At 43.2% G+C, this 20,000-nt stretch overlaps 2 protein-coding genes across 3 annotated transcripts in view; one reads left to right on the top strand and one right to left on the bottom strand.

The window, feature by feature from the left end:
* The window catches only part of rims4 (regulating synaptic membrane exocytosis 4), a 23,334-nt gene extending 17,328 nt beyond the window's left edge, over positions 1–6,006 (top strand). For both annotated transcript variants that reach the window (XM_056436428.1, XM_056436429.1), the window contains one exon: positions 1,858–6,006. In XM_056436428.1, coding sequence (XP_056292403.1) covers positions 1,858–2,076 — 219 coding nt within the window. In that variant the 3' untranslated portion in view covers positions 2,077–6,006. The remainder of the gene's footprint in view (positions 1–1,857) is intronic.
* A 6,179-nt stretch (positions 6,007–12,185) lies between these two features.
* On the bottom strand, positions 12,186–16,944 carry LOC130207741 (actin-binding Rho-activating protein-like). Its single transcript, XM_056436425.1, has 2 exons — positions 16,043–16,944; positions 12,186–13,571 (listed from the first exon to the last, which is right to left on the bottom strand). The coding sequence occupies exons 1-2, from the start codon at positions 16,625–16,627 to the stop codon at positions 13,134–13,136; spliced, it is 1,023 nt and encodes a 340-aa protein (XP_056292400.1). The 5' UTR covers positions 16,628–16,944; the 3' UTR covers positions 12,186–13,133.
* Positions 16,945–20,000: the final 3,056 nt, after the last annotated feature.

Genomic DNA, 20,000 nt, shown 5'->3' with positions numbered 1-20,000 from the left:
CCTTCTTTAACGATGTGTGTGTGTGTGTGTGGGGAGGGGGGGGGTGTAGATTGAAGCGGATTTGGGCTCCGAGTCTCCGTGGAAATCACGAACCAATCAAGTGCACGAGTGGACGCACCGACGGATATTGATTATTTTGTCTGCTTGACAAGATGTGTGTGTGTGAGATGAGAACTGACACACACACACACGATCCTCCACACGGTCCCTCTCCATTTACTCTTAATTGAAACATTGCCCTGCTGCCATAACACAGAGAGAGGGAGGGAGAGATGGAGAGAGGGGGAGAGAGAAAGGGAGAGAAGAGAGGGAGAGAGAGGGTGGTAAAATAGTATTTCCAAAACCATCTGCATGATTGATAATTAAGCCCCGCCTTTTTAACCTTATCGCTTATTAATCTTTCGAGACCTCATATATACACATATATATGTGTATATATATATATATACACACATATATATGTATGTATATATATTTGTGTGTGTATATATATATAATATTATTATACAGGACTGTCTCAGAAAATTAGAATATTGTGATAAAGTTCTTTATTTTCTGTAATGCAATTAAAAAAACAAAAATGTCATGCATTCTGGATTCATTACAAATCAACTGAAATATTGCAAGCCTTTTATTCTTTTAATATTGCTGATTATGGCTTACAGCTTAAGAAAACTCAAATATCCTATCTCTAAATATTAGAATATCATGAAAAAGTATACTAGTAGGGTATTAAACAAATCACTTGAATCGTCTAATTAACTCGAAACACCTGCAAGGGTTTCCTGAGCCTTGAAAACACTCAGCTTGGTTCAGTAAACTAAATCACAAGTATGGGGAAGACTGCTGATCTGACTGCTGTCCAGAGGACCATCATTGACACCCTCCATCAGGAGGGTAAGACACAAAAGAGAGGCGCAAAATCCAAGTTGCTTGAAATCCAGTGTGAAGTTCCCACAGTCAGTGATGGTTTGGGAGCCATGTCAGCTGCTGGTGTTGGTCCACTGTGTTTCATCAAGTCCAGAGTAAATGCAGCTGTGTACCAAGAGATTTTAGAGCACTACATGCTTCCGTCTGCTGAAAAGCTCTATGGAGATGAGGATTTCATTTTCCAGCATGATCTGGCACCTGCCCACAGTGCCAAAACCACCAGTAACTGGTGTACTGACCATGGCATTACAGTCCTCGATTGGCCTGCCAATTCCCCTGACCTGAACCCCATAGAGAATTTGTGGGGTATTATGAAGAAGAAGCTGAAAGACACCAGACCCAACAATGCAAATGAGCTAAAGGCCGCTATTGAAGCATCCTGGGCATCCATAAACCCTCAGCAATGCCACAGGCTGATTGCCTCCATGCCACGCCGCATTGATGCAGTAATCCGTGCAAAAGGATTCCCAACCAAGTACTGAGTGCATTAATGGACATTTTCAAATGTTTGATTTTGTTTTGCTGTTATAAATCTTTTTTTTACTTGGTCTGAGGAAATATTCTAATTTTATGAGATAGGATTTTAGAGTTTTCTTAAGCTGTAAGCCATAATCAGCAATATTAAAAGAATAAAAGGCTTGCAATATTTCAGTTGATTTGTAATGAATCCAGAATGCATGACATTTTTGTTTTTTTAATTGCATTACAGAAAATAAAGAACTTTATCACAATATTCTAATTTTCTGAGACAGTCCTGTATATATAATATATTATAATGTATATATACACACATACACACACATATATATATATATATGTATGTATATATATATATATATATATGTGTATATATTATATATATATATATATATATATACATATAAACCTCACTGCCTCCTCCCAGCTCATTGCTCCTCCTCTCCCCAGGTGATCGTTTGGGGGAACTATGGCCGGATGGACCGGAAGTGCTTCATGGGCGTGGCTCGGATCCTCCTGGAGGAGCTGGCGCTTGGCGCCATGGTGATCGGCTGGTACAAGCTGTTCCCCACCTCCTCCATGGTGGACCCGGCGATGGCGCCGCTCATCCGCCACTCCTCCCAGATGTCCCTGGAGAGCACCATCGGGCCGTGCTGCGAGCGACCCTGACGCCCGGAGGAAACGGAAAACCAAAACCCAACACACATTTTTTAAATATATATATATATAAAGCCTGTCGCTCCGCTGGGGTCCGCCAGGAGCTGTTAAGTAACTTGCTCAAGGGCACCGAATCCCTCCACCGATCTGGAAGTGACTTCACTACCTGGTGGCAGTCGCTGGATATATATACTGTTTATTTTGTTGATATCGTACCGGGCTCCCGCCCCCTCCCTCAGATCTCTTTGATGATCAAAGGGAGGACTCGGTTCGCTGACATCGGGACCGCGACGCTCGACTTCTCCTCGGCTACGAACCTCCGATCTGGTTCTCATTCCCGGGACTTCCTCGTTGTCTTTTGGGAGTTGAGGAAGGGGGGGGGGGGGTATCTGTCTTTCCACTGAGCCCAGAGCCAGAAGACGTTGAGATTTGCTTTGAGACATCGGCCGTCCATTTAGCAGGACCCCGAATGGATCAACAGGACCACAGAAGACTGTTAGGAACTAACTACATACACAGCTGTATTGCTATATAGCTTATTTGTTGGAATCAACCAAGTCATCTTGGCTTTTTTAAACACTGACCTGAGCTGTTTTTGTTTGTTTGTGTCACCCCTTCCATGTTCGGTCCATTCGGTTCCGTGTGCATGAACGACAGCCCCTCGCACCGTCTGGAAGGATCTAGAGTTCTACCTGTTCTTTGGGATCCGGAGTACCGCCGGGTTCCTACAGGTTGAAGGTGATTACACTGACTGGACGGGGCCAGGTGTCGATTGGATTTCTGTGCTACTCAAAAGAAGAACCAGCAGGTTCTGGACCCGAAGAGCCGAAGAGCTAGGTGCGATTTCAACCGACGTTTGCGTGTTTTCACCGATTTATCATGGGAAGCACTTTTATTAGATGGATGTCGTGTTTGGTGGAAGGAAAAAACGTGCAACCCCGTTGTTTTTTTGTTTTTGGAGAAAGGATCCACGTGAGACTCGTCAGACCCGGCTGGGTTCTTTCAATACGTAGCAAACTGTGTCCCGATAGAGATTCGTGGCTGATTATCTGATCTCTTCTTGGAAAAGGTAAAAACCTTTTAGCCAGATGGGGTGAAAGTCTTTCGTCGTCTCGGTGAATAACTCGATACCACGTTGCAGACACAGATATCCGACCTCCCTGGATAACGTAATTAAATCAGGAGAGACTTATTCCGAATTAAACAATAATCGTTATTACAACGGTAACAAAATGGAATCGTGAATAGTCCTTTAGGCGATCGGACTCTATCCAGATCCAGGATACACAAAGGGCGGTGACAAGGAGTTCTGATCCCCCCTGGAGTCCAGACACTGGTGGTGGTGGTGAAAGGAGTTCCCGCCCCCTGCTGTTGGATGAGGGTATGACTGCCTGGAGGTGGTTGGGGTGGAGGAGCGTCGCCTTCCGGTTGGAGCTGAGACGACAACTGACAGCCGCATAGAACACTCCTTTAAAGTTTGACAGCAACGATCTGATTGGCTTAGAGACATCGTGCCGCATCCAATTGGTCGCTTAAAAGTGGACGCCCCCCCCGATAGATATAGACGCTATGCCTGACCCGCCGTGTAAAGAGTCTTCCTACCTGAACTACCGCTTCACCTCCATCTGGATCGTATGCACGCGATACATCGGAGAGGATCCCCAACGGAGGGCTAAACCGCGGCTAACCTCGTGTTGTTGAACGCCATCGGGACACAACCGGCACGGAACAGCCCGGTGGGAACGGGGTCTGAAATGTTGTAGCCCTGATTCAAGAAAAGACGTTTCCAGAAGCCTTGAGGACAGTCGCCTGGCTGGAATCTCTGTCTGTCCGGTATGCTTGTTACCTCGTCGTCTACAAGTCGATCCGTACGATTCCTCCTCTCTTAAAGAACCATTGGTTAACTATCGTCTCGGAGCGTCTACTGTACCAAGTCCTACCAGCGAGTGTCTTCTGCTCCCTCTTCCTCGATTACCTCGCGGCATATCGAGCTCACAACGGCAGCTTCCGGGCCGTCGCAGCCCCGATTCTCAGGCCGGCCGATTAGCCGAGGAAGAGAGGGAGGGAAGGGAAAAAGAGAGAGGGAGGAAGGAAGGAAGCATGAAATGTACTTTGCATCATCCGAACTAAAGGATCCGTCTGGACTGACGTCAGGTTCTTACAGATTAACAAAAAACAACATACAAAAGGACACACGAAAATAGGATGAATCTAAAGGGAACATTTATAGTTTATTAAATAACAACGTGTACTTCATTCGGGCACTTTATGATTCTTAATGTCTTTTTACGTGTGTATATATTACGGTTGTTAGTGTCTTTTGGAGTGAGCCAAAGTTAATCTATAATAACCTAGTCGGTTAACGTTAACTCTCCGAGGGAGGGAAGGGATATCCTCGCTTGGTACCGTAAAGAGTGTAGCATTAGCTGGTAGCATCCGCATGATTGGTTAAAACCTCTAATTAATTAGCATCCTACTTGATAAGACTAAGCATGAGCTGTACGCTGCAGAGGAGGAAATAAAATATAGTATGTTGGGTTGAGACCCGCATTATATGAGGAATAAATACATATATGTAGCAGTGCTATTAACATTCAAAGTTTACTGTTTCTTTGCACAGACGATAACAAATAAAACTGTTTTTTTGTGTTTGTTTTTTAATTTGAAGTAAGATTTCAGAACAGAATTGATCTTATACTAATCAACGAATATTTTAATTCAACCATACACATTTTGACTGATTTTACTCTTGCAAAAGTGGCCTCTGTTGTGCCAGTAGCAGTGCTGCAGGGATATCAATACTGTGTTTATTTCCAAACAAATCAGCTGCATTCTGTGAAGCAATAATCAGAAAAGAACATCCAGGCGTTGCAGCTGAACGGGCTTCAGCCGGTGACTTTCACTGCCCTCAGATTCATCAATTAGTTTGATAATTTAAGTTATCTTTTGGCTTGACTCCAATACATGTCGTAAAGTTGTGCTTGTGTTGATGTTGAGGACAGGAACCCACCACCGGACGGCTCTGACTGAAAGAAACAGCGGTAGACTTTTACTTTGCATCTATCAAGCGTTTTATTCAGAAATCAGGATACAAGTAGACATCATGCATGGACCCCCCTCAGCCCGATACCTAGAGTATTCAGACCAGAGAGAGGCGCCTTAGCAGAGGACGCAACGGTTTAAATAGTCATCAAGACCAGTTCTGATTGGTCCAGCGAAGAGAGGGCGGTGTCTTCTCATTGGTTCTTCGTCTCTCTGCCTCCATCGCTGTCGCTCATTCATTGGTCCTTCTCGGCCCGCCAATGAGAGCATATGTTGTGAAAAAGTGTGGGAAGAGAAAGACTTGTTGCTTTCTTTGAAGCTTATTCCACTGAGCTCGGGAGTTTTCTAAGATAATCCTATCTCTTCCGAGGTGGGATGCGCTGCGTCTAGAAGGTCGTTTATCAAAAGGCCTCTTCACGTGTGTGTGTGTGTGTGGGTCAGAGAGGCCTGTGGTTGAATCCGGATATTAATTGCCAAAGCTGGACCGTTCCTTATCTTATCTGCGCTCAGTAAATGTTTCTGTGGCTCTCCTGTTCATGTAAGCATTAGTGTTGCTTTGTTCTATTCAAATCTACGGTGAGCGTGGTGCATAAAGTTTCTTTCGTGTGTCACTGTTATCTTCTTTGATCAGTTCAGGCGCCGGAATGCCCTGCTGAAGCTTCTAACCTTCCACAGTGATTTTCCACTTTACACATAACATTTATGCAAACCACACTAGGCTATGCTAAGCTATAATATATATTATTTACACTTGTCCAAGAGAAATCGCAGGATATTTATGATTTAAAGGAGACGTAACATGCCCGTTGTCGGGTTCAAGCTTGTATTTGTGGTGTTTTCTATGTAAAAGAAGAATTATTTTTCATACTGTCCTTCTAAATATACTTTGATCATCCTCTGTCTGAAATGCTTTGTTTTCGCACCTGTCTCTTTAAGAGCCCAGTCTGCTCTGATTGGCTATTCCAATGAGCCTGTGTGGGGGTTAAATGTGAACGGGTTACTCATCTTTTTCTGATCGAAGCATCCAACAAAAAAATATTATTATTTCATGTTAATACACTTTGTAAATAGCTCAAAAATCACTTGATGATTTGGAGAAATGTGGGATCATTTTTCATAACCTAAAATAAATATCATGGATTGTAATCAAGGATAAGGTAGTTAGAACAAAAGGGGACTGTTTGAAAAAAATTTGATGATGTTATAGAAGTTGTATAAATCAAATATATACATATATTTTATATATATATATATATATATAGTTATATTCAAACTCAATTGACTCCTCCTACTGTGACCCAAGGAATGTGTTTCTGTCGTGTTCTTTTGTGCCAAACGTTAAACATATATTTAGGGCTGATTTCCCAATTAAGGACCGATAAAAGAGGAAAGTTTACACACAGAAATGTTCTATCGTAACCCATAAGCACGAGCTTTGGGTTTTCTACGATGGCTCCAAGAGAAATTAAATTAAATGCTTTTCTCTAATTGTTTTGAGGAGCGAATCGAAAATACATGTCACATTCCCAGCAGGCGTAGGAGTAAGTAATGGATTGTGTAACTTTGCTCATCGAAAAGCTTCTCGCTCACCCATCTGAGTTCAATCGTGGCGTCTTGTAAACGTTGAAGGTCGACGAGCGAGCGAATCGATGTCGTCGTCGTGTTCGGCATCGAAGTGTACGTTGTTTTCTTTTTCTTTTTCGTCCGCCCCTGTTTTGATTGTGTTTGCCACGCAGGTGTAAATGATGTGCTACTATCAACTGTAATGTAAATAGAGGCCTTAAACACCCGGTATGCATGTCGTCAGGGCTAAGGACTAACGGATGTCGCATAAAGTCATCGAAACAAGGGAAAAAAATTAACTCGTTTTACCGTGTCACCATCACTTTGAGTAGTCTACGTGTCACCATCACTTTAAGTAGTCTAGGTGTCACCATCACTTTCAGTAGTCTAGGTGTCACCATCACTTTCAGTAGTCTACGTGTCACCATCACTTTAAGTAGCCTACGTGTCACCATCACTTTAAGTAGTCTAGGTGTCACCATCACTTTAAGTAGTCTAGGTGTCACCATCACTTTAAGTAGTCTACGTGTCACCATCACTTTTAGTAGAACAACTTTTTTTGCAGTGTAGGTCCTCAAAACGAGACTTATTTTCACAATTTTACAAAAATTACACCGTTTTCTTTATTGATTTTTGAATGAACTACAACAAAATTATGTTATATATTAACTAAACACAAATAACCTTTAGAATATAAATCTAGCCATCTGCATCATCTGCTAGAAGGTCCTTTTCTGCCCTTTTAGGTTGACATTCTTCAAAACCAGACGTTTTCCATTAGAGCAACTAAATTTTACAGCACTGTAAGGGCCCCACGATATAGGGGGGGGGGGGGATACCAGTGACAGTCGTGCTACATACAGAATATTAAGCAGATCACGAGTTCAGCTAATAACCTTTTTAGATGTGAAACATGGTTTAAATGACGGATGCCCTTTTGTCTTGATCTAGATGTACAACGTTGACTTGAAGAATTCGTATTTGACGCCGTGGAGATGAATTAATGTTCCTATAAGTTACCGGAAATACCATTTACTGTACGTGAGTTGAAGCCTAGACTGTTTAAAAATATGACTTCAGAGGCTGTGAACTTGTTTATCTCCGTCGTTAAGTGTGTCGTTTTTTTAAGCGGGGAGTTTATGGGGACTCGTTTTTGGTGTCTGCCTCAAGTGGCCATTTGAGGAACTGCATGTTTTGCCTCTTTTTTGTCGTCTGTAACTTTGCGTAAAAGTATTTTTTACCTCATTTTCAACACACGTTTGAACGTGACCTTTTTCGGGACAACGAAAGATATGTTGCGGCGATCAAAAACAGAGGAGTTGTATTCTAGATATAGAAAACTAATGTCTCACCGACGTCCTTTAAGGCAACAACAACTGGTCGGCTTCACGGAGGCGTCGGGAGAATTAGATACCGTGTTCCAAGATGGCGTCCATTTTTCGTTTGGGATCCTAAAGCCAAACCAAATGTCCCGTTGTGTTCCGTTCACACGTTACGTAACTAACTCACGTAGCTTTTTGAGACTGTTCATATTCTGATAAACAGAGTTTATCAACTTGAAAGCTTGCAACCCGTTTAGGGTTGAGTCGGCACTTTACAAACTTGATTGGGTAATTATTTTTCCCTGATTATTGTTTTTTTTTGCAGAAAAGAAGTCATTATGGGTAGAAATCCACTCAAGCTTCAATTGTTCGTATCCTTTTCCTCTTAAGTACTTGAGTTTTACTGATTTAAAAGTAGAAAGAGAGCACTGTTTGCGTCCTTTCTGTACACATATCATATCAAGAGGTGGAGGAGTGGCGAGGATGAAAAGGGTGGATGCATCTCCTTAGCGGATGTTACGGAAAACGTTAGCCGGAGGATCCCAAAAAATCAATACGCCTCCTCCAGTCTGCTTTCCACAACCATCTTGGTAGATCCCCTCATTTAAAACCACAGCATTCATTTCCTGGTTGGGTGACCAGGTGAAATCACCTCTCGCCGACAGACGTGGCCTCAAACCCAAAATCTGCTGAAGAAGTCCTCGTTTTATTTGGCGGAGAAAGGGTTTATTTTTTATGAATCTACAGCATTCACAGCCTTAAAATCGCCGTCTCTCAACCGTCCGGAGGCCTCTGAACATTGTTGATGAGAAGTTGATGTTATTCATTTGGCAGGTGAGACAGTTTCACTTGCTCACGCTGTCAGGAACCTTCTGGAAGCTGATGGAGAACCAACGTTCCCCTCAGTGGAACCAATTCACCCGGGGACGGTTATCCAAGCAGACCGTTTATTATTTTGCGACACATTCCTGCTGTCGGACCCCGAGTCGCTCGGTCAACTCACCGTCCCATCGTATTGTAATTATTCTCTTTTGGGGGGAGTTTTCAATACTCGTCGTCCCATCTGTAGATCAGCGTCAACCGAATCTTGGCATACGCTAATCTTAGCATTTAAACTCATTTTAGCATATAAGATGATTTTAGCATAAGCTAACCTTAGAATAAGCTGATTTTAGTATATAGGCTAATCTTAGCATACACTAATCTTAGCATATAAACTCATTTTAGCATATAAACTAATCTTGGTATATAGGCCTAAACAGATTTGAGCCTATAAACTCATTTTAGCATGAGCTAATCTTAGTATATAAACTCATTTTAGCATATAAACTCATTTTAGCATACAAGCTAATCTTATATAAACTAATCTTGGTATATAAGCAGAGTTTAGCATATAAACTGATTTTAGCATAAACTAATCTAAGCATAAGCTAATCTTAGTATAGGCTGATTTTAGCATGTTAACTAATCTTAGCACATAAACTAATCGTAGCATAAACTAGTTCCCACTTGTTGCTCCTGTTTTCAGCCTTGAGGACCTGAACGTCATCAGAAGAGCGACTAGTTTTATTCACCGCGCCGTCGTTTTAAAACACGAGTCTATTTTATTTAATATAATTTAATATATAATATTTTGCAGAATCTTTGGCAAACTGTTTTATTGTTGAGTAAATGCACAATTTGGTGTATTGTTATTCTATTGCAGCTGTCAATAAAAGTAGTTTATCTCCATGGTTGGATGTTTTGTTGGTGTGTGTGTGACTCTAAAGGTGGTGTAAAAGGAGAATGTTGATGTTTTCTGACCCGAAGATTTGTTTAACTTGAATGTACATATTGGGATACCGGGTATCGGGATCATGGAATTTGGACTTCAGTTGAAGACCATGTCCTCCACACGGAACAAAGAACACTTCACTGCCAGGAACAGACGGGTGAAACATGAATTTGTGACACGTAGATGAATTTGGATGAAAAAACGCACGACTTTCCACCAGGAGACCAGCGTTCGTGTCCCGAAGAGACGCCAGACGTTTACGTAAGAGAAGCTTGTGACGCGTTTCCTGTGCTGTGTTGCATTTTTAAAAACGTTTTATTAAGTTTACGTGCCACCCCGTTGTGTTTGTAGACAACTAAACTCCTTTTGTTGTTCTGGCCTCATCGTAAAGTGACGCAGCAAAAGCCCAAGTGGCGTAAAACATGACGTAGACGGGTTGAACGAAAGACATCGACGCAGACGGGTCAACGCCACAAGAAACGAGCAGCTCGCATTCGACGTATTTAAACGCCCGTTCAGTGTCGGCCCTCAGGAACACACAGGTGAACTCCTCTGAACCTCGAGGACGAACAGACGAGAGGAAAACACAACAATCGGAGGAGGAGGAGGAGGAGCTGCAGAGAAGCAGAAGAGGAGGGATTCATTTGACAGTCCTCATGCCGTCTGCAGACAATATGCACTCTTAACCCGCCTCCACATTCACTTCCTCTCCCTCTATCCATTGTTCTCTTTTAGTATCAGCTCTTCCTCCCCACTTCACTCTCTCGCTCCCTCTCTCTCTCTTTCTCTGGCAGACGTCCATACTCCCTGGCGACCAAAATGATCTTATATTAAGGTCTCTCTCTCTCTCACACACAGAGAAGCATGACTTGCATGCACATGCGCATACTGACGGATGGAGAACACACCACATGACACACACACACACACACACACACACGGGCGTGACTTGCGTGCACAAAGATGGAGGCACATGAGCCGGACCAGCGGGAGGCCCTCAGATGGTGCAACATGCAGATTGAGACATAAATCGTTTTCTCCGCGGGGGGCCGGGGGGGGGGGGGGGTAATATCCCAGAGAGGACGGCGTGTTTCCGGCTCAGCGGAACACAGACTGCAGACCGTCACTGCAGCGCCCCCTGCTGCTGGGCTTGCGCAGCGACAGGAAGACAGGAGCAGTGGGCTGGACTCCAGAAGTCTCTTTTTATATCTCAGGATTTTTTACATCCAAACTATATTATTATATTATATGATATATATTATTCAAAAATAATATTCTATATATATATACACACACATATATATGTATATATATTATTTAAAACATTAAATTACATATATATATACACACACACACACATATATACATATATATGTATATATATTATTTTAAAATAAAATGTGATATATATTTATGTATGATTTAATAATAAAATGTGATTTATATTTATGTATGATTTAATATTAAAATGTGATATATATTTATGTATGATTTAATAATAAAATGTGATATATATGTATGTATAGACCTAAATGGGTTATTGTACCAAGCTGTAAACCTGATTATTTCTGCTGTAAAGTTGGTTATTTTAACATTGAGGTCTATGAAGAATGACTCGCGTTTGGATCCTCCTTCTAGTGGCCATACGAGGAACTGCAATCTTTTCTTGGTGACAACTCTTATCAAAAAGTGGATTCAAAATGGCCGTATAATTAAAATTGTTGAGTTGAGCTCAAGGGGTAACGGAGGAGTGAGCAATAAAAAGAAAAGGTAAATGTCAACGATACTTAAAATAAAAATAGATAAAAAGCGACGTGCCCACGGTGTGTTGACTGACGGCAGAGCGTCCGCCAGGGCTTCAGAGCGCTGCAGGGGAACTTCTGGAGACTTCCCCGAGGATTTACAGGTGAGTCTGCGAACCCCCCCCCCCCCCCCCCTTTATTCATGAAACCATTTGTAACCCTCTGTTTCTGCCGTGATGTGAAGGTTGTGCTGGAGGCTTCCAGCCTGTCGTAGCATAGCTAGCAAGGTGAGCATAGTTAGCATGCTAAAGATAGCTTCCCTTCCCTGGATGACTTGTCGGGTATCTGAGAAGAATTAATGAGGCTGGCATTGGAGACCATGTGAGTGTGTGTGTGTGTGTGTGTACGCCCCTCATGTGTACTCAAATGCCTTTTTAATAATGTATCTATTCATATTTAAAGGAGACACTCGTAGACTGTAAATAATATTTGGACTGCAGAGGTGACGCCATAAAAGGTTCTGGTACCCGCAGAGACCTGTCAATCACAACTTAGCCCCGCCCTAAATTATACGATCCTTTACTCTTATGGTCTGTGTGACTCTAAATGACCATAATGTCCTAAATGATGACATCATGCTGTATAGAAGAATACTTGAAACTAGAGACAGACATAAACTCATGTTTACAATGTTTACTGAGGGAAAACATCAAGAGAAGTAGAGTCACTATAGAGACTTCTATACAACCAGAGGAGCCCCCTGGTGGTCAGGAGAGAGAATGCAGCGTTAACACATGAAGCATAGACTTCTATACAACCAGAGGAGTCGCCCCTGGTGGTCAGGAGAGAGAATGCAGCTTTAACACATGAAGCATAGACTTCTATACAACCAGAGGAGTCGCCCCCTGGTGGTCAGGAGAGAGAATGCAGCTTTAACACATGAAGCATATACTTCTATACAACCAGAGGAGTCACCCCCTGGTGGTCATGAGAGAATGCAGCTTTAACACATGAAGCATAGACTTCTATACAACCAGAGGAGTCGCCCCCTGGTGGTCAGGAGAGAGAATGCAGCTTTAACACATGAAGCATATACTTCTATACAACCAGAGGAGTCACCCCCTGGTGGTCATGAGAGAATGCAGCTTTAACACATGAAGCATAGACTTCTATACAACCAGAGGAGCCCCCTGGTGGTCAGGAGAGATAATGCAGCTTTAACACATGAAGCATAGACTTCTATACAACCAGAGGAGTCGCCCCCTGGTAGTTAGGAGAGAGAATGCAACTTTAACACATGACGCATAGACTTCTATACAACCAGAGGAGTTGCCCCTGGTGGTTAGGAGAGAGAATGCAGCTTTAACACATGAAGCATAGCCTTCTATACAACCAGGATTAAGACAGGTTTAAGACGCTTCAGCATTTGCGTCACTTTTCACAACCGGATGTTGTCGTAACACATCACCAAAAACGTACTTTTTATTTTTGGGGATTTTGTATTTCTTCCATTTTTCGTTACCGATTACTAAAACTATTGTTTCCTTCGTTGCTGATATTACAATCACACGTTATTATATTTCAGTTTCCTCGATCTTTCCTGCACACGTATCCAGCGTCGGGCCCTCAGTCCGTCAGCGTGATGATGACGTGGTCGTCCTGTCCTTTCCACAGCATCTCCCCCTCAAAGTCCAGCATCTTGTGCTTGCGGCAGCGCAGCGCGATGCCCACCACCTTATCCGAGATCTTCACGTAGCGGTCGAAGAGGCGTCCGAAGGAGATGACGGTCCTGCCCTCCTTGTCCTTGATGCCCATGTCTCTGATGATCCACACCATCTCCTCCATCTCCCTGTGGACGTGTTTCTGGGCGCGGTCGCCCCTCTCCGCCGTCTTGGAGCCGTCTTTGGGCCGGCCGTAGCCGGCGTCGCCCTTGCGGAGGCGCTGGGCCATCGCAAACTCGTGGTCGAAGTCCTCGCTAAAGGGGTTGAGCCTCTGGCCCGCCATGTGCTGCATGGACCACTGCTGCCAGCGCCGCTTCACATCGCTCCCCGTGGAGATCTTAATCTGGGGGTAAAAGACGGGAGATTAGCCTTTTCATACGGAGCTCTCGAGTAAATGAGGTTCTTCACTGAAGTGGGCAAACCATAACTTCACCTAAAATAATACCACAAATGGATAGAAAGCGTAGTTTGATAGCGCACGGAATTTCATGTCCGTCGTCAAAGTGTTTCCACTTCAGGAGAACTTTAACCAGCTGATAACCCTGATGATATCGCGATGAGGTCATCTTGACTCGGATACCACGAATACCTTTCCGCATTCTTGAAAAGAAGGCCGAAGCAAGGCAGGAATACCGGAAGAGGTGAATAATGGAGTTTATGAGCGTGACCCCGGCTCAGAACCTTGTGATATCATTATTCTGCTGAAGTGTGTCACTTTTGTCGAATTTTATTTTGACTACATTTCCCACAACCCCTTGCTGTTTCCTGTCTTTCAGACCCACAACAAATCCTGCAGCGACCCCGACCCTTGGCCTATTTATTAATGTTGATTAATGGCCCTCGCTCTTTAAATACTCGGCCCTCCGGTTGGTGTAATTGATCCCCATCGTCTCCTTTTGCAAAGCTCCTCACGCTCATGGAAATACTGAACGTCCGCTCACATAAACGTTTATACGCCTTTATGTTTCACAACCGTGAGCATCGAGAGGTACGTTCACTTCTAATGTAAAAGATGATTGGTTGACACTTCCCCGCTTTGACTCATCCTATTCCAGCTCTTCTAACACCCCAACCTTCCTCTGGTCTCCCTTTGTCCCTCCTTCCTCCTTCTTCCTTCCTCAGTGTTTCTCATCAGCCTCCCAGGCCGTTAGATGAGTGTATTTGCTCTATGACGTGTCACGGAGAATTAGAATATTCAGAACCAAATTCTTTATTTGCTTAAGTTAAATTATTTATTATTAAAATGTTTAAAGGGCCACGTCCCCAACCAACCCTAATTCGACCAACCCTAACCCTACCACCACTAACCCTACCAACCTTAAACCTACCAACCTTAACCCTACCACCACTAACCCTACCAACCCTAACCCTATCAACCCTAACCCTACCAACCCTAACCCTACCAACCTTAAACCTACCAACCCTAACCCTACCACCACTAACCCTACCAACCCTAACCCTATCAACCCTAACCCTACCAACCCTAACCCTACCAACCCTAACCCTACCAACCCTAACCCTACCACCACTAACCCTACCAACCTTAACCCTACCAATCCTAACCCTATCAACCCTAACCCTACCAACCTTAACCCTATCAACCCTAACCCTACCAACCTTAACCCTACCAATCCTACCATCACACAAACATATCTGTGTTAGCTAGCTAGTTGCTACATTGTGCGACGCGGTTTCAAACCTACATTTCCTTTTTTTAAAGGACATCTTTGCTGTAAATCAATCCACAATTCAACAGTTTGTCTCTCTTGTTTTGGTAGAAACTCGAGCGATTATCATTTCCTCCTGGCCAACAGATCGTTAAATCTACACTCAACTCTTCCAAATATTGATGAAAAACAATACCTTCAAATAAATGTGCTCCTCATTTCATGTTTAAAGGGCCACGTCCCCAACCAACCCTAATGCAGCCCTATTTTCAGCCTCTCGTATAGCTTTACGTCGTGACCCTTCACCTGGTGCCCCCCCCCCCCCCCAAAGGTCAGCTCGGGTGTTCCACTGCAGCTTTTATGAGTTGGCCTTGCTCTCCGGTGACCTCCCCTCCCCCCACCCCCTCCAACTGGCCCTCCCTCCCCCACCCTCCAACCGGCCTCCTCCCCACCCTCCAACCGGCCCTCCTCCCCACCCCACCCCTCCAACTGGACCTCCCTCCCCACCCTCCAACCGGCCTCCCTCCCCACCCCCTCCAACCGGACCTCCCCTCCTCCCCACCCCCAACTTGTTGATTATCTAAAACAATAGACATTTCAGGAATGATCCAACCCAGTGACGACCTTTAAAGCTGTTCGCCAACTGCGGCCCATTGGACTCGTCCAGGTTTTTTTTCTGAAAACCGTCGTCTCCTGTTGCTGGTTGTTGGGTTGAAACCCAAAAAACAACGAGATAACAGAGGCTAACAAGAAGTGTGTAAAGATGGCCGCTGCATGTGACGCTGTCTGAACACGCCGCTACGAGAGCCGTTGTTAATCTGGGGAGAAGTTCTACCTGAACTGCAATCGTCCGGATCTTGAGTTCTACTGATTTTAAAAAGAAGGAGAACTGTTTATGTTCTTTCTTTACACGCCTCATATCAAAAGGGGGAGGAGCTAGTGGAGCTTTCCATTGAAGTTGAACTCATGGACTCTACATAGGAAGTGGACGTAGTCATCGCGATGTCGCTCAATGGTTTGTGGACGGCCATTTTGAAGCCGCGAGTTCGGCCATTTTGTTTTTACTGGCAACCAATGAACGGAAGGAATGAAGCCGCCTGGGTCATCACGGGGGTCACGTGTCGATCCTCGAGATGAACCACTCTACCTTGGGCCGGTCGCTGTGTCTGGGCGTCTTGATCTCGCCCGCCTCAGTGTTTGCCTCGCCGTGGTCACTGAGCCCCGCCTCCTCTCCCAGCCCGCCGTCCTCCGTGTCCACGCTGCTGCTCCTCCAGCCCGGCGTCTTCTCCTGCAGCGCCCTCATCTGGCGCCGCCGCGTCGGCGACTCGTTGCCCAGGAAGGGCTTGCTCTCCGCCGCCGGACCCGACTCCATCTTGCCTCGGATGGCGTTGAACACATCGCCGCCGCCGCCGCACTCGCTGCGTCTCGGCTGCACGGTCTTGTTCACCGACCCCGTCCGGATCTTGCTCCCTGCGGCGGCGGCGGGGTCCGCCGCTATCACCCGCGGAGCGACGGTGAGTTTGACCTCGTGGTTTTTCTCGGCGTTCTCCTCGACGGACGTCGGCATCCAGCCGCTCGGGATGGCGTCCTGCTGCTCGGAGCGCTCGGCGGCCCAGCCCTGCCAGCTCTTCGCCAGGTTGGCCACCATGACGGCGCATTTGATCTTCCGAACCGCCCGCTTGAACGCCTGGGGCTCCGGTGGTGAAACGGTGGTGGTGCCGCCGCTACTCATGGCGACAGGAAGTCAGGAGCGACGTGGGATTCTTCTTTGGGGAAAGTCTGGTTTCCAGTCCTGAACGATCTGCCGAGTCTCCGGAAGGAAGAAGGCTCCGCTCTGGTTCCAGGGAACTCAAAGTCAACCGGTCCAGGTCTTTGTGTCCGTTGTGGATCTCCGCGAGAAAAAAAACATCCGGAGCGTTTTCCCGCTAACCGTGAAGTGTGCCGCTGTGATGGGACTGCGAGGTCTCCGCTCTGATCCGCTCTGATCCGCTCTGGCTCCTCACCGACCCTTAAATAGGGCGAGGGAAGCGATGTCGCCCGGCGTCCACGTGAGACGGGCCGGCGGGGTCCGGTGACCACATTCCTGTTGCTGGCACAGGTTTGCGACACACACACACACATACACACACACACACACACACACACACACACACACACACACACACACACACACACACACACACACACACACACACACACACACACACACACACACACACACACACACACACACACACACACACACACACACACAGTGACCGAGGAGTGGAATTTCTCCCAGTGGGATGCAGGGAACAGGTGCCCAGTGTTTTTAGAGACTCAAGAGGTTCCTCACACACAAATACACTGAAACATAAACGGGCCTTCGCTCTGAGTCAGCCGGCCGACCTGTGTGTGTGTGTGTGTGTGTGTGTGTGTGTGTTCAGTGTGTGTGTGTGATCAGTGTGTATAAATAGGGATGCTTTCATTCAAATGCACAACTTTCCTTCAGTGCATGCTTTGATCACTTTGTGAGAGCGACATCCTCAAATCGCGGGTGACACAGAGTGTGTGTCCGTCTGTGCATGTGTAACTATTTCAGTCTCTGTGTGTGTGTGTGTGTGTGTGTGTTTGTCTGTGTGTGTGTGTGTGTGAATGTGTGAGTGTGAAAAATCTGGATGATGAGTCATGAACTGTCTGCATGTTTTGCTCTTTTTGGTCTGGTAACAGTTTTTCAAGCCAAAATAATTTTCAGCATGAGAGTTGACTCGTTGATTCTTCGATGACGTCACTAAATAAAGCTGCACAGAACTTTGTGTTATTAATGGTGTTGGAAAAAAGTGTTGTGCACTTTGTCCTGAAGGTTCTTCACTCAGAACCTTCAAGTCGACGACAGAGAACTAAAATTAATAGGATTTACAAACACGTCTTTTTATTATTATTTTTAATGTTTGTTAAACGATTCTTCGGAGCGCATACTTTGTGCCGGACTTTTATTTATTGTAATTCAAATTCTTTTCTTTCCCGTTTTACGTGCAATATATTTATGATCTATTTCCGATTTATTTTTAAATTGTACGATCTATTTCAGATTTCTTTTAATTATTTACGATCTACTTACAATTCTTTAATTTTTTATTTACAATCTATTTACGGTTTTTCTTTTTTAAATCCACGATGAATTTTTGATTTCTCTTTTAAAATGTACGATCTATTTACAATTTATTTGTTTTATTCACGATATTTTTTACGATTTCTCTGTCGACCCTGGACCCGAATGCAACGCCGACTCCACCAAAATGTGCTTTTACGAGATTTTTCTAATAAACATTTAAACAAGAGTAGTAAATTGAAACATGTAAACAACAACAACAACAACAACAAACACTACAAACTATTTTGTTAGATTCAGGCAACGAAAGTGATTAAATATTTAGTAAGTTTAGCACCATATAGTAACATTGAAACAACATTAACTCTTTGGAGACGCTTTACATTTTGTGAAACGTCGAAAGCAAACACAACATAAATAATCAGTTTTCCTTCTGGAGGAGACGGAACTGAGAATAACAACGAAACCGTAAATGAAAAAATACAAATCCAAATAAAAAATCCCAAAACACGACACGCAAAAATTATTATGCACCTTTCCCCAACATCCTTGTTGGAAATCCTGTGAAATCCAAAACACCTTGAATGCATCATCATCTCAAAGGATCTCAGATTGATGCCAAACCCAAAATAAAAAGTGAGATGTTGAAGTCGTTTGAACCGACTGCTTCTGTGTTCAGATGAAATGTTTTAATTAAATAATAAACAAAGAAACTTCCACAAGCTAATTAACCTGTTTCATTTAATATATATACATTTATATGATCTGGTTTTGAGGAGCAACAACACAACGGTCTCGATGTGTTTAGTGTCGACCTCGAGAACAACTTATACAACAAGATATCATACAACCCAACTCAGGTAGTATTGATTTATCTCATAAACAAAAGCTTAACTTTTGAAATGTGGAGGACAAGAAGTGAAAATGTGAATCACAAAGAGGACATAATCAAATATTTATATTTGTGTCGCAGCCACAAAAACTAACGAGTAACCAGAACGTTCAAGGACCAAAATAACCAGAAGGCCGAGTGTTTATCAGCTCAGGTTTCAGACAGATATATATATATATATATATGAATATATACAAATATATATAATATATATCTATCTTATATGTATAAATATACACGTATAAAGTACAAATATATAGATGTAAATATATATATACATATCTTAACTATATAAATATATCTATAAATATATATATAAACAAATTATAAATATATATTTATCTATATCAACATATATATATATAAATATATATTTATATTATACATACAAACATATATTTATATACATATAAATATATATATAAATATACATAAATATATTTGCAAATAGAAATATATATATAAATACATGTATTTACATATATAAATATGTATATTTATATGTACAGATATATATTTTTATATATATATATAAACAACAACATATTTGTATACGTATATAAATATCAATATATATATTAGGGCTGTGAAACGCAAAAAAAATTTAATCGGGTTAATCACAGGTTTTTGTGGATTAATCATGATTAATCACATATTACCGATATTCTCGGTATATTTTGTGAGAACATAGAGATTTATGACAAAAGACGGATATATACATTTATACATTCTTCTATACAATGGTGCTGCAACTCAGCAGTTATTTAGCAGTTTTCTTCCATATGGAACATTAATACATCTTCATCCTAAACAGAATGTTTAACCCTCCTGTTACCTTTCGGGTCAATTTGACCCCATTCAATGTTTAATGTCGGTGTTCTTTGGGGTCAATTTGACCCCAGGCTGTTTTTCACTGTGTCAAACATATAGGAAATATCAACTTTTTTATTTATTTAAAGGGATATTTAGGTAGTCAACAAACAAACATAAAGTACCTCACACTTAAACTTGGGAAGCAATATTAATTCTAATAATTTTCTGGAGGTTTTAATTGCTGGGGTCAAATTGACCCCGAGGGTAAAATATGTTAGTAAATGTAAAGGTAACAGGAGGCTTAAACAG

This window comes from Pseudoliparis swirei, chromosome 18 (genome assembly GCF_029220125.1).
Source record: "Pseudoliparis swirei isolate HS2019 ecotype Mariana Trench chromosome 18, NWPU_hadal_v1, whole genome shotgun sequence".
Lineage (NCBI taxonomy): Eukaryota > Metazoa > Chordata > Actinopteri > Perciformes > Liparidae > Pseudoliparis > Pseudoliparis swirei.
This window is presented reverse-complemented; position numbering and strand designations above follow the sequence as displayed.

Coding starts and splice junctions, on each gene's coding strand:
- LOC130207741 (XM_056436425.1), bottom strand. CDS start 16,627: ATGAGTAGCGGCGGCACCACCACCGTTTCACCACCGGAGCCCCAGGCG. Junction 13,572..16,042: donor GACACAGCGACCGGCCCAAG/GTAGAGTGGTTC, acceptor TTTTACCCCCAG/ATTAAGATCTCCACGGGGAG.